This window comes from Dacryopinax primogenitus, assembly GCF_000292625.1.
Source record: "Dacryopinax primogenitus strain DJM-731 SS1 chromosome Unknown DACRYscaffold_3, whole genome shotgun sequence".
NCBI lineage: Eukaryota > Fungi > Basidiomycota > Dacrymycetes > Dacrymycetales > Dacrymycetaceae > Dacryopinax > Dacryopinax primogenitus.
In genome coordinates, this window is record NW_024467200.1 from 760,398 (window position 1) to 775,076 (window position 14,679).

General features: G+C 51.5%; 4 protein-coding genes across 4 annotated transcripts; 2 read left to right on the forward strand and 2 right to left on the reverse strand.

Annotated features, from left to right (window-relative positions):
* Positions 1 to 1,340: 1,340 nt before the first annotated feature.
* DACRYDRAFT_93234 (MFS general substrate transporter) lies at positions 1,341 to 3,212 on the forward strand (the record flags this gene model as incomplete). The annotated part of the gene is made up of 5 exons (XM_040777138.1): positions 1,341 to 1,626; positions 1,841 to 2,005; positions 2,056 to 2,310; positions 2,359 to 2,906; positions 2,953 to 3,212. The coding sequence occupies 5 exons, from the start codon at positions 1,341 to 1,343 to the stop codon at positions 3,094 to 3,096; spliced, it is 1,398 nt and encodes a 465-aa protein (XP_040631714.1). The 3' UTR covers positions 3,097 to 3,212.
* A 266-nt stretch (positions 3,213 to 3,478) lies between these two features.
* DACRYDRAFT_114134 (phospholipase D/nuclease) lies at positions 3,479 to 7,803 on the forward strand. The gene is made up of 17 exons (XM_040769768.1): positions 3,479 to 4,152; positions 4,206 to 4,437; positions 4,487 to 4,620; positions 4,670 to 4,713; positions 5,031 to 5,110; positions 5,160 to 5,650; positions 5,703 to 5,780; positions 5,829 to 5,957; positions 6,004 to 6,012; positions 6,064 to 6,144; positions 6,195 to 6,536; positions 6,600 to 6,770; positions 6,817 to 6,927; positions 6,977 to 7,179; positions 7,229 to 7,295; positions 7,360 to 7,473; positions 7,527 to 7,803. The coding sequence occupies exons 1-17, from the start codon at positions 3,619 to 3,621 to the stop codon at positions 7,572 to 7,574; spliced, it is 2,868 nt and encodes a 955-aa protein (XP_040631715.1). The 5' UTR covers positions 3,479 to 3,618; the 3' UTR covers positions 7,575 to 7,803.
* Positions 7,804 to 9,842: 2,039 nt separating this feature from the next.
* On the reverse strand, positions 9,843 to 10,356 carry DACRYDRAFT_13957 (uncharacterized protein; the record flags this gene model as incomplete). The annotated part of the gene is made up of 2 exons (XM_040771010.1): positions 9,843 to 10,136; positions 10,195 to 10,356. 2 exons carry the CDS (start codon positions 10,354 to 10,356, stop codon positions 9,843 to 9,845), a joined length of 456 nt encoding a protein of 151 aa, XP_040631716.1.
* A 913-nt stretch (positions 10,357 to 11,269) lies between these two features.
* On the reverse strand, positions 11,270 to 12,216 carry DACRYDRAFT_47507 (cysteine proteinase; the record flags this gene model as incomplete). Its single annotated transcript, XM_040774761.1, has 2 exons — positions 11,270 to 12,071; positions 12,134 to 12,216. Coding segments are annotated over 2 exons (885 nt in total), but the record flags the coding sequence as incomplete, so codon positions are not given.
* Positions 12,217 to 14,679: the final 2,463 nt, after the last annotated feature.

Genomic DNA, 14,679 nt, shown 5'->3' on the forward strand with positions numbered 1-14,679 from the left:
TGGATGGTCAGGTGACCTGCTGTGCATGGCTGTGCATGACCTCATATGACCTCATCCTTGGTCATATGACCTGATCACCTGACTAGGCTGAGTAAGCAACATGTTCTAGCAGGTTCCACCACAGAGGTATAAATATAAGGCCTACTCTGCCTGGGGACTGTCTCTTCAGACTTGGTCTCTTAGGATCATCCACAGGTACCTATACTGTAGATAGGTCTTAGTCATCAGGTCTACTCCACTTCCTTCTTGCCTGCTTAGACTCTTGGCACTCTTAGGTGAGCAGACTTAGTCAGCCTGTGTTGCCCTAACACTATGCCCCTTACTTATATCTTTTATAGTTCATCAGTTCATCAATCTGATATGGATGCAAGAATGCATATCACTATTGAGGTTTATAATAATCAAAAGAAGTATGGGTGGAGAGAGCATATCCCTACTCCTTGGGTGATTGGTTTGCCTGAGAAGCACTTTAAGCCTTATCATATGAGGCAGAGGATGTATCAAAGACAGGCATATGAGGTTAAGGCATAAAGAGGGCAAAGTAACAGGGCCTGAGATTCTAGAAAGCCTTTGTGATCTTTCTTATCTATTCTATCTACATGTTTGTATTGGGAAGTATCCAGTTTGTTACTCCACAATGGCCATTTCAAAGTCATATCAATCACATCAAGGAGAGTAGTATTTCAGCTCAAATCTGTAGGTTATTTGGGGTATAGCAGAAGGTAATTCTTTGTATACAATTCTTAAGTGCTGTATAAGGAGACAAAGGTTGTCTTTATATTTATGGAACAAGATGGTGATGGGTTTCTTGCAACTGCCTTCCTCTATACTCTCTGTCAGTGAGTAACACAAAACATGGTTCAAAAGAAGTTGACAGACTTCATTGTACCTCCCATTTTTGTCCATTACAGAAGAATTGTATTCCGGGGTGTGATTACATGCTTGCTGACCCTAGGTGTTTGCTTTCTAACCCTGACCTACTTCTGACCTATTTCGCTGCTGTCAGAACATGTTCCGCACACTCTGCTCCTCTCGACCACCTCCGAGACCAATAGGATGCAACAGGTCCACCGGAACTCATTCCCTTTCTTCTGAGTGTCTTCACTTCGTGAATCGCTTGATCTGTCGACAGCACATTGTTATCCTCTTCATTTCCGCGAGTCATGGGGTTGGTTTCGCTGGCTAAAAGATAAGGACATCTACTGGCCCTCTAGGTCTGGTCGTTCTCATGGGGCTGCGGTCAGCTTCTGCTGTGGAGTCTGCCCACTCCACCTTCATGTAAAAATCCATTTCAATCACAGTGAGGAGGATAACAAGCTTGTGACAAACCGCCCTGCAGAATGGCGCACTACTCAGCCTACAATATTCGCATTATTCTCCTCCTGACGTTCGGATCGCTGTCGTACGGCTATGCTTTCAGCGTAATCTCGAATACCATTGGACAGCCCGGCTTCCTTCAATATTTCGGCTTGCAAGACAACCCTGGATTCACCAACACAGTTGAGGGCGCTGTCAATGGTCTGTTCTCTGCTGGCGGTAGTTTTGGTGCAATAATGGTTCGCTGGATGAACGATGCATATGGAAGGAAGGCCACGATGAATCTTGCGGCACTAGTGTGTGTAGTCGGTACTGCCATATAAACGGGCGCGATAAACGTGGCGATGTTTCTGATTGCTCGATTCATCACGGGATGGGGAATTGGTATGATGGTGGTTCTTATCCCCATATATCAAGCAGAGGTTTCACCTCCCACGTCGAGAGGATTGCTGGTTGGGCAACACGGTACGTTCAGTGCCACTGAACAAGAGTCTTGAAACGAAGTACTAAGATTCCGATTGAGGGGCGTGGATTGTTGTTGGTTATGCTATTGCCAGCTGGGTTGGAGTGGCAACGTTCTACTCGTCCAACCTAAGTTTCCAATGGCGGTTTCCCATCGCTGTTGGATATTTATGGCCGCTTGGACTGCTCATTTGTAGTCCATGGGTCCCAGAATCACCTCGCTGGCGTCAGTAATCGACATACATTGGGTGAGGTATCCGCTCACCTTTTGGCCAGTTCTTCTAATCGGAAGGAAAGAAGAAGCCTGGGAGATCATAGCGAAACTTCATAGTCGGCCAAACGACCCAGATCAAGCTTATACGAAGGACGAATTCCGCCAGATGGTGCAACAAGTTGAACTGGATCAGGCAGCATGGGACAGTGGAGGCGGGTTCAAGCAGATATTCACGAAGCCGTCCTACAGATCCAGGATGTGGATGGGCTTCTTTACACAATACGCAGCGCAGACCACGGGTGGAATGATAGTGAACAGTACGTCTGCATGAGGCTGTCAGCACTCTTGCTCTGATGCCGAAGTAGATTACATCGTGCTATTATATCACGATCTTGGTTACACAGGAGGACTAGTACTTATACTGGGGTCTTGTTATGTGACGCTGGCAATGGTCTGCAATTTTCTGGCCTCTTTCATTATGGATTATATGGGGCGCGTTCGACTGTTGCGTAAGTTCTTTCGTCAGGACTGGCGCACAGCTCACCTGTCATTCCTAGTTATCGGACTCACGGGATGCATGATCGCATCGTCTTGCGAAAGTGCAATGACAGCCCAATTTGCCGGCACGTCGAACACCACTGGCAATGCTTTTGGCGTATTGTTCACTTTCATGTTCATCTTTTTCTACGCGAGTGGTATCGATGACACGTCGTACGTGTATTGTTCCGAAATCTTCCCCACGCATATTAGGTCTCAAGGAATGGCCTTCTCGATGGTTGGCACATTTATTTCCACTGTCATCTATCTCGATGCAGCACCAACCGCGTTGGCGAACATTCAGTGGAGATTTTATCTCTTCTTCATCTGCATGACAGCGCTCAATATTGCTGTTATATGGCGGTACTTTCCCGAGGTGAGGTTCGATGCGGGCGTTGTGAGACGATTCTCAACATCATCAGACGAAGGGACTCTCGCTTGAAGAAATCAATGGTAAATTCGGAGACGAAGTTGCGGCACCGCTGCAAGAAGAACTCACGACCGTTGAGCGACAAGAAAGCGACCGCGAAGAGAAAAGCGAGTCTCAACTAATCGAGCACATTTGATATGTGCCCGATGAATCCGGTGCATCGAACCATGCGATAACTTTCACCACGCATGGCTCATCGTGCTATCAATGGATTGGATAAGAAGCAGAGAAAGAGCTGATTTGTGTACACGTCGATTAGAAATCAACCCTGTCGGAATTCTTCAGGAGAGAGAGTTGCCGTACCCTGACCCGCGCGGATGGCGCAAGCGCTCTCTCAGGTTGTGTATTGCAAATTGCCATGCCTGGGCACCGGTACATTTTCCGGACCAAGACTGGAGTCATCATCATTGTCAGCTTCTTACTTCGCTGTCTGTGATACCCTCTTCCCAGGATCTGGGCAAGGCCAATTTGGAACAGGGCATTTGTGCGTCCTCTGGGAAGGAGCGGGTGTCAACCGCTGGATCCGATTTGCTCGCTGCCGAATCAGCAAACAGCACGCTGGCCGGTACCGACCGCAATCACACCAGATTGACGTATAACCCCCTGACGATCTACATCCCCAATAGAAAGAGCAAGTGTTGCGACATTTGCGTTCGTCATGGCGTCTACGCTCCTGCTCTACACGCAAAACATCACCCGGCACGCCATCTCGTGGACTCCCCCGCGAGGACCCTCGTTGTCTGGCGAGAACTCGAACACCGAGCTCCTACATGCGATTCATGCGTCCCTGCATTATGCGCTGGATCCGTGCACCGAGCATCCCGACGAATCAGCGAGCTTCTGCTTCAGTGCAACCGACGAAGAGGCAGAGAGTTTAGGGGTACGCAAGGGAGGGCAGTTGATCATTCCCAAGGAAGCAGACCTTAAGCGCGCGAAGGACAACGAAGGCGAGATCACCGTCAAGATGTTCTTCTTTGAACCGCCCTCTTTACAGAGCACGCCGAAGGGGAAGGAGCGGGAGAAAGTCCGACAAACCTGGATTGCCGAAGCATTGACCGCCCTAGAGAAGGCGACGGGGAAGAAGGAGATTGCCCGCTTCATTGTCAAGTTAAAGGGCGTCAGATGGGATGGCCAAGACAAATGGGAGGAAGTCGGGATGCCAAAGGTTGAGGACGTGTGCGGCTTATGGGAGGTACGAAATTCGGCATGTTTCGCCGCATCATTTTCTGACCATCGTGTTCGCAGACACTCTCCTGCAACCCTTCGATCAAGACTATAGGCGTTTCCGACTTCTCAGCGAAGCATCTCTACAAGCTGTATTCCGTCATAGCAGACGTTCACTCTGCCAAACCTGTTGTGACAGATCACCTCAACCTCTTCGACTGCGACTCTCCCCCGTGCATGAATCCGCCTGATGACGTGCAGATGGCTGCAGCTAAGAAGGGGGTTGAGTTAGTGGCTCACTCCGATCCGCATGGTATAATCGGTCGAATGGTTCAATCGTTATCACTTATATTCCCATACAGACATTCTTCCGACAAAGGCACTCACCGCCTTGCTAACCGAGTTTCAAGAACGACTGCCGTTGCCCAAGTCGTTTAAGGAATACAGGGATGCAGGAAATGTGGATCAGGCTGTAGCAGGGAGGTGGGTCATTCGGGTAAGATCTTCTTGGTGCTGTCTGTGTCAATATCTGACCCCGGATGTAGTACACCGTGTTGATTCGTGCCAGAGGTCTTTTGGTTGATAGGGGGTTTGTCTTTTTTGGTTATTTAGATGACGCATATATGCTGATCATTTACTGTGTTTCAACAGCTATATTGTGTCTGCTGAATTTCCGCAGTGAGATAGAGGTGTGGGTTGTAGGACGCAGGATAGAAAGTGTGATGGAAATTAACGATAATAAATTGTGTTACGAAAGGTTGCCAAGTCACGTTCTTGGGCACTATATCCGTGGCGCGCGTTGCTTTCCTTTGTACTCTTTTCTGCCACCACCGCGTCGATTGTTCTCTACAGCCGGAACATGCACGAATATGAAGAGGAACAAGATGAACAGTTGAAATTGTAAAGTGAACTCACCTGGCGTTGGAAAAACGACATTGATTCCCCTTCTGCGACCAGGGCTCTCGCTCTCAGCTTGGGCGAACATAGTGAGGTCTTGTCTTTGTCCAAGGGATCGCAACACTCATGCATCTATAGGCGGCATAAACTCCCCGATCTCTATCAGCGATGATTCCGACCAAGATGAGGACTTGCTTCGAGCAATCAAGCTCTCCAAAGCGGGTGCTCCCAGAGAACCAACGTCTCTCCCTCGAGATACGCGTCCTTCCTCTGCGACCACTTCCTCTACGGTAAAGGCATCATTGAATGACACACCCCTTTCGAAGCCAAATGCAACCCAACCGGTTAATTTTCTAAGTGATCGTGCGACCTTGGAGAAAGAGAGATTGGCGCGTCAAAAGCGACACCTAGAAACTACAGAAGCGGCTTCGAGCGCGCCTCCGAACAAGCGTGTCCGCACGGCACCTGCAGTTGCCATAGCCTCCCTCTCCTCTTCTATCTCTACATCAAAACATCCGTCGATAAATGCCGAGCTCTTCTTGGACGGTGAAGTGCGTCAAAATAGGAACGCGCATGTCCCCAAGAATCCTGCGCGCCCTGTCTTTGGAATGGCCGAGATCCTCACACCGGTTCGTAAGCCTGCCTTTTCCCTTGTGAAGCAACTTGAATTGTACTATATAGGTGTCTGAGCTACGGTTCGTGTTGACCTCCGCATTTGGAACCGATTTTGAGTGGTTGAGATCTATGATCCCCGCTGGCGTTCGTTGTTCGATGCATACATTGTCATTTCATCCTGATCCTTTCAAGGTACCACTATTATCTATCAACCACCCCACCGATAGAGAGCGCTGGGAACCGCAGATTAAACCACTTCCTCTGGATGGATGGATATATGCGACCCCGAAGATGAACAAGGGCGGTATTATGCACGTTAAGGTTAGTTTTCTGTTGGCTACGGAGCTGAAACTGACCGCAGATCCAGCTATTATTGGCAAGCACAGCTATTTCGCGTATTGCGGGTTGAGTTAACCTCACAGTGTAGCTATTCTATAAGAATGGCCGGCTGAGACTGGTTATACCCACTGCGAACTTAGTTCCAGACGACTGGCGAGACATCGAGAATGTGCGCATACATGACGTTTGCGAGCTTGACAATATTGATCGTGCATCCAGACCATGTTTCTACAAGATATCCCTGCGAAAAACAAAGATTCCTCAGCTGAACCACATCCATTCCCCGTCTATCTTGCGTCCTTCCTCAAGATACTTAATGTGCATAACGGTCTTTCTGCGCTCGTCCAAGGCGGTTATCCTAATCTGCCTCTCCCCTCACTGGATGCCCTTGCTACGGGATGGGACTGGAGCAGAGTAACAGCACAACTGGTTGGTAGCCCTGCTGGCAGTTACGAGGACTGGGATAGTGTTCGCCGATGGGGGCATCCCAGATTGGGCGAAGCAGTGCGCCAGCTCAAAGCGCAGCCACCAACAGGCAAGAGACTGAACCTGGAGTACCAGGTGAGCAGGCTTCCCTAGGCTTCGAATCCACTGTCTCCTGATCTGATCAATCGACTTCTTCAGGGATCGTCGATCGGAAACTATACAACCCAATATTTGAATGACTTTTATAAATCAGGCTGCGGCTTGTCCCCCGATGTTTCCAAACGGAGACCCAAAGCGCAGCCCTGGCCTGCTATACAAATTGTCTACCCATCCCTGACGACCGTCGATAATACAGTCCTTGGTCGGCTGGTACGCATCTTGTTTCTCTAAGGAGGAAGTACTGACAAGAGTTTAGGGAGCAGGCTCGTTTTTCTGCAGGAAACAGTACTGGTCCAAACCGAATGCACCAAGGAAGCTTTTCCGAGATTCTCGAGCGCGGAGTGGGCGTGTGCTAATGCATACCAAGGTGAATATTGGTCAGACATTGAAACGGTGATAAGCAACTTCCTCCGCAGATGATTGTCGGCACGTTCGTTGACCCTGCTGAAAACGGGGCGATCGCCAGCACGCCGCCGGCGACATCTTTGCACAAAGGGAAGGGACGGGCTAGCGCTAAAAGCACGGTGAAAGTCCCCGAGCCCGGGTCCGAATCGGACACTGATCCCGAGCTATCTGATGTGGAGGATATGAAGAACCTTGTGGGATGGGTATATGTTGGGTAAATTTATTCCTCGTGTACAAGTCGTGTCTGGGCTGAGAAGTCGCAGGTCTCATAACTTCAGCATGGCCGCGTGGGGTTCTGTGTCCGGCACGTTGAGCAAGCCCAAACTCTGGGTAGGCTTGATGTCTGTTAGGGAAGGCTGATGCGCTGACTGTGCATCGTATTTTGCCACGGAAGATTTCGAACTTTGAGTTAGGGGTCGTGCTGCCCGTGCGGGACGAGGCATGGCTCGACCGTGCAGTCCCTTGGGAGCGACCTGCACCTGGGTATGGGAAGGGTGACGTGCCGTGGGTGAGTGAGCCGAAACTTGTTTGAGGTGTGTATGCTAAGGGTCTTTGTAACAGATGCAGGAGGAGCACCTGTACAAGCTTGCGGGGGTTCAAAGCTTCTGACATCTGCCTCGGCTTGATGGACGTGGGTATGCGGGAGTATAATTTCCTGTTGAGGGCGTTGTGGCTGGCTGGTCAATATGGATGAGAATGATGATGACAGATGGAAATTAGCGCCGTGGATATGTTCGAGATAGGGGACGTTTGCCGGGTAGTTGACAGGCCGAGGGCTTGGGTTCGTCAGAGTAAGACAAGGAGTATTCAATTGGGGCGGGAATAGACTGGCCGAGTGTAGACAGAATGCGGGGAAGCAGACATGTGAAACGTGTGGCGGTGTTGTGTGGCGTTTGATTGATTAGGTGAGAGAACAAAAGGGCTAGCCCCACATGACCCATTTCGTGGTGGTGCTCACTATCTCTCCAAGGGAAGTTCGCAGTCACGCAGCAGTAACCCACCTTCACAAAGGCTGACGACGGTACCAAAAAGGGAAGTCACCCACCCGTTTCTAGCAAGATCTTCTTTGTTCCCGCCCCCACACTTGCTTCTGATCGCCCCATTGGCACCACCCGTATAAATACCCCCCAAACTCGGTCTGCCTCCCTTTCCTTCCCCCTTTCACTCTTACCATGGCACTCCCCCAGGACACCACACACACTAAAACCTCAACCCGTCCAACCAGCATCCCTATCCCGATCACTCGCACTCGATCATCCTCCCTCGCGTCGTCGTCGTCCTCCAACCCTCCCGACCTGTCAGCGTCCCCTTCCTCCTCCCCTCCCCAGGGGACCCTGCGCACCCCCTTCCCTCTCTCCCCCACCAGTCCCACACTGTCAAAGTTCCTCACAGCTCCCCTGCTCTCCACTTCTCCCACTGCTTCCCGTCTTGCCGGATACTTTGGTCCCGCTAGTGCTAGTGCGGTGGAAGACGATGCTGAGGAATTTAAGCAACATGTGGCTTCGAGGAGGATGAGCACCGGCTGGGCAGGAAGGCCTTTCCCGCCTACCACCGGGCCAGTGCCTGTTCCCGCGAGTCCGCCCCACGTCGATCAGGGCGGACTCATGCGCCGGTTCAGCCTTAGCGGTGCTTTCGGCAGAGTAGGTCCTGCATATGCTTACCAGGCGCGTGATGCTGACTTTGTACAGCCGTTCATTGCTCCGCCCCCGACTGCGCCCGTCACCGGCCCGCTCGCAGCGGCCAACGAACGGGCTATGCCCACCATCGTTGAACCCTCTCCGCAGCCCGCTGTGGTCTCCCCCACCCCGTTGCAGGGGACCGGCACCGGCCGTGGACGGACACTCACGCCCCCTAAGCCTAAGCGGCGGAGCGTGAGCCCGATGAGCGAGCGGATCCTCAAGGGACAGTTTGATGGGTTTGTTTGAACGCCCGCGAGCGGACGGCATTTTCGGGCTTTTGGCTTGGCTTCACTTCCTCGGCACATGATCGACCCAACAATACCCCTCACCCCCGCAGGGCATGAGCTTCTCCCGCAATTCTTCCCCGAGCCAACGACTCGGTCTCACCTTACCCCCAAATTGCAAACAACCTCGACCGCGCACATCAACTCCCGTATTCTTGCAACCATACCGATCTTCGCCCCCCGCAACCTGTAACAAGTATGCGCGCTCCGACACAAAGGGACGCAGTGGGGCGCCATATGCCTCCTTGCCAGCAATTTATCCGTACCTCTATCGACTATCGTCTTGCGCTCCAGTTTTCTTCTGGCGTTTCGGATATGCAACTGTATGCATTTGGAATATGCTGGCTCGTGTTCATAGGATCCCACCCAGGAATAACGTCTAGATGACGTCAGGTTACCTACAACTCTGTACTCTGAAAGTTTGGGTTTGAGTATTGTGTGATTCTGCATTTGTACATTGTCCTATGTCGACCGTTTGGGAATATAACAGTAGGTATCAGGTAGTGATCGTCTGAAAATGTATGTTCCTATAAACCGCAACCTGGTGGAGCGTCCCGTGGATCTTCAGGGTACGCGACCTAATCTACTCGGCATCGACCATTGAAGGTATATGCGCCAGAGCACCGGAGTCGTTAAAGTTTCCCATAAAAAGGGGAATGACGTCCCCCTCGCTGCTGCGCATCCCGTGGGCAACCTTGTTCCTGTTGTAGGAATGAGGCCGTCGATTACTAACTAGAGCTCCAACGCATATATCCCTTAAGTTCAGAGGTGATACACCTGTACCTGGATGGGAGGGAACAGAATGCAAGAGAATTGTATTACATACCAATATCAATACAAATCTATATCAGTACATCATCTTCATATCCACCCCCATCCGCAAGCCGTCGATCATACCTCATACCCCACTCCAACTACTTCCCCCCTCCCGCACCCGCACCAGGCTTGGAAACCACCAGCGCAGGCCGTCTCGCAAAAAACAATTTCAGACGTACGATCTCGAGGATCTCGTAGGTCGTTCCTCCCGCCGTAGGACTCTCAATGGCCTCGTCTTCGTCTTCCGTTTTCATGGGTTCGGGTTCGGGCTGGGGCTCGGGCTCGGTGGAGTGTGGTCGCGAGGCGCGCTTGCGGAGGACGGCAAGGGGTTTGGGGAGGGTGACGACTTTCCCTTCGAGTAGATGATGTCCGATCTGCAGCGTCGGTTTCTCCTACCCATGCGTGAGCGCTCCAGTCCAGTCTCTGAAGCATAGCAGAGGAGTAACGTACCCCCATCCTGAGCTGGCCTACTGCCCCTTCCCCGAGCTCGGGAGTCCCGGTCACTTCGAGCGAACCTTGAAGTTCTAGTAGGAAGAGCTGGGTGCCGAGCTTGACTAGAGGAGGTGGGAGGGGAGGGGAGGAGGAAGAGGGACGTGTTAGTGGGATGAGCATTATGCGGTTGGTGGTTGGTGGTGCACGACGCGTCGAGCAAGTGTCGCTGTCGCATCAATTTGTGTATGCATCCGATCTTCGATCACCAACCGCCACCATCAGCATTAGTACTTCCTGATTCCAAATCGGCATTAATGTCCGTCTATTCTGTCAAAATCAGTCTCAAATTGAGACAATATTCAGACATCCCCTTAGGCAGACTCCTGACACCCCCTGCCCTTCTCCTGTCTTCCTAGCCCCGCACGGACCACACATGAAAGGGGTCGTGTGACCCGTGGAGCCTATCTTCCGTGTTGAAGCCGTTCTCCAACCTGAGACGGTAACCAGCCAGCCTCTCTCCGTATCTTCCTACTTCTGCCAAAAGGTTTCTCGATCACTCCTTTTCCGAATGTCGGAACTCGCATGTCAGCATGCATTCCCCCGTGCGGAGTTACGGGATCTGACTGCTTAAAACGTCCTGTGATGGTTCCTGTTTCAGCAGGTGATGCGCGGTCCGGGCTCCACCCGCCCCCGCGTTCTGTGGCTGGAGTGATGAACGTGCAGTACTAGTGAGTCAGCTTTCCGGAAACGGGGCTTGGAAACGGCCCTTTGTTCATTTCTTCTGTTTATTCAGGGCAGGGACTGAACAATGGCGAAAAACCGACCAAGGTTTGCATTTATTTGCAACCCTGAATGGGTTACGCTTTATAGTCAGAACGGACATTCTGGAAGACCGGGACCGGCACGCAATCCGACAACGTGCGAAGAGTCGGCCAGTGTGGATCCGCTGGCTTCCCTTCCTGTACTGTGGCACTCCCTTGTCAAGTCTATCGCTTCAGCCGCTCTCGGCGGTTCAGTCCTTCCCAGCATGGGTATGTTACACATGTCTACCGTGTATCATCTGAATCAACCTTGACTATTCGGCGATCTAGTCCTACTTCGTTTCGATGACGCGTGCGTTGGCGAGAGCCGCTGCTCGACCTTGGATCCACCTGATATCCTCCAGTTCGACAGTTAACCCAAAATACTCTTTCAGCACTTGGACACGATCTTCCTCGCTTTCGCACGCTCTGATCAGCTTCTTCTCTCCCTTCCGGTCTTCCCAAACCTTCCCGCCGGTCAATATCACTCGATACATCTCTGACCCCTCTGGCTGCTCCTCCGTCCCAGGCTCGATCTTGAAGAAGAAGGCAACAACGTCGTACCAAAACGACCCAACCCCGGGCATGGCGCAGTTCGAATAGGACAGCACGACCATATCCATGAGCGTCATCTCCGTCTCCGAAAAATGGTACAAGTCTTTCCAATGATCCTTATCCATCCGTTTAGCCGAGAGAACGCACGCGTCTTGGGCCTGACGAACCGCTCCGGGCACAAGCGACCGTCGCAGGCGGATTCGCTCGCCGCTCGCACCCGGTACTTCGGCCCCTTCGCGGAGTTCGAGAGGCCGTGTCAGTCCTCCGCCTCCAAACCCCACGTCAACAACATGTGTCTCCATGCCTTCGGGGTTGACGAACAACACCATATGGCAAAGGGGCTTGTACTCGGCTGGAGTGTCGATTTCCGCACTGAGAAAACGGTTCACTCGCCCTGCGCCCGCGTAGGCAGGATAGCCGAGTGCACGAAGCATGCCGAGGCAGAGGGTGTTTTGCGCACAGCACCAGCCTCCCTGTCCGGGAAGGACTTGGCGCTCATAAGCTTCTTCGGGCTTAACACGCATCAGGTATTCTGGTCTGCTATCACACGCAAGGAAATCGCTGTAAGAAGAATAAACTCGATAAGGTAGGCCCTTACGTACTAATGCATATCCGTATTTTCGTACGGGAATGTTATTACATGACCAATCATGAGCTTCGACAGCGTGTCATAGTTTGGGGCGGGAAGAGGCGTGTCTTCCTCAAACCCGGGGTATCGAATCTTGACTAAGTAACCTCGCAGCTGCTCTTCTCAGTAATAGGAAGGTGTCCGTCCGATGGCCATATGTCTTTCTAACTTGAAATGCGTGCTCAAGTGGAAATTGTCTCGTAACAGCACGAACCCCCGACCTATCGCGGAACCTATTCTCATAAAGACCGCTGGATTGCCGAGATTGCCCAAGTTCTTGGGAGGCCACTTTCCATTATAATCAACACCAATAGTTGGATAACACACACCCAAAATGTACTGGCAGTGAAGAATTTAAAGCCATCAATCGAAGTGAGCTTGTTGAGATGGGCGCTAAAGTGCCTCAAAGGGTCTGTAAACAGGCTGGAAATCCCAGACCAGAACCATCATGATAAAAGCGGCGCCCGGCGATGCTTCGCAAAACTGCTCGTGTGCTTCCCAGTGCCCTGTCAGCCCCCAAACACGCTGTGAACGCATGCCAGGGCATTCCGAGCCCAGTTTTGGGGGCGTTCAGGGAAGAAGAAAATATAACATCGGTGACTTTGATGGACCCTTGATGTTCAATGGATGGTCTCGTAAAGGGATTAGCCTTTCCCATGACCGGGAACAGGGAAGCCAGGGTGGTCAGGGGGTTGCATATTTCCGGTTGTCAGGATATGAACCTGTAAATAAATTGCTGGGAGCGGAGTGCATCATGTTGAGGGGGGTTCTTCGAATGGCCGCATGTCTCGCATGAGGTCGGTTCTGGACAGTAATTTATATCGACACATGCGCTTTCCCACGATTCCCAGGATGTGCTTACTCACCAATGTGAGGCAAAATATTCGTCTCGTAAGTTCAAGGATACAATAGAATAATCATCAAGGTGCTTACTGTAGGGATGGAAATGTGTGCGATAAAGTTAGATGACGTCCCTGATTGTTTAGCAGTTTCGGGTACCTGGCAGAAACACAGAGCATTCCAGGCACTGATAACACAACGGCGGACATTACGATAGTCATTTGAAGAGTTTGTTGTTTGTTTGGTTCTGACAGCACTTCTGTACCGATCTCTTCTAGCCCGGGGGCGCGATTGTCGCAGATGGTGTTCCTTTATCACCGCAGAGAAGCGTCATGGAGGAATCGACCTGTATGCATCTCGCTCAGATGTTCCGTTGCAGAGAAGGCTGGTGTGTCTAGAACTATTGACCAGAAGACCCAGCGAGAAATGCGATTCCGCCGTTGCGGGATGGTTCCGCCTTCGCCATTTGTATGAGCCTAGTCAACCGTTTTGGGTTAGTGGTCATCCGCATGTTTCCATATGTGTCCAGCATAGCGATCGTATTGTTAGGAAATGCTTGGAATCTTTCATTCATTGTCGGGCCGGCACGGTGATAGCTTAAACAATTACGGCAGGAGAAGGGCGATAATGAAACTCTTTGCGAAGGAGTGGTTGCGAGTAGGGACAGATGATGTTGGTCGTTGATCATCAGCCAGCGGTTTGGGAGGGTCGTGTGAGGAAGGAAATCAATTGTTGAAACACAACGAGCCAGAAGGAGGGAAGACCGGAGACAAATCTGGTCACGGCAAGAAACGGCAGCGCATGCCGAGGAAGGCTTGGGATTGTCAAGGGGGCGGCTGTGTCGCCGCAAGAAAGGGTTGTCATCAAGGAACAGATTGAGATTCGATTGACAGCGCGACCCTTCTGTCGCATGTGTATGGAATGAACTAGACAATGGCCTCGGTCCATTGGCAACGTTGCAATTGTTGGTGAGCTAAATAAGGATCAATACACCACCTGGTCAATCATCTGGTTGGATAAAATGGGTCAGCTCAACCCCCGAGTTTGGACTGTTGATTCTGACTGAGAAGCGGCACGCGACCGCATCATGATTCCAGACCTTTGGTCAGCGGCATTCCAGCCCATTCATCCCGTTATCAATGTGGTTGACTGCCTTCTTAAGACCCTTTGAAGTGCCAGCTCAGTCATCTGTTACCTGATAGTGACAAAATAGAACCGACAATGTAGGCGACCTGCGCAGTCGAGGAGGGCTGGATTCTGCTGTAATCTCGAGAGACTGATCTTAGAAGTGATCGAAGTGATCGACAGGGGCCGAATTGCCGAGAGCCAGAGGAAGAAGCAGCCGACGGCAAGAGATGTCAGATGTCGATATGAGATGGTACCGCTGGCTGGAAAGATGAGAGACACGGAGGCAGAGAAGCGGAGACGGGGGGCAGGGGGGGCACCATTTGGGGAACAGCGACAGGGGGTCGCGGTCGGTGTGCCTTCATCTGATTGGAGAGCATAGGGAGTTTTGTACATGTATTACAGAGAGAGGTCTCGCATGTATCATCGGTGTCACCCTGTGATCCCGAGAAATGAGCAAGGGATTTATTTCCAGGTGTGTGGGGAAAGAGCCCGCAATCACCGATGAGGAATGAGGCGCAATAAGAAGCGGGCTCCAAGATGCTTCACCTCAAG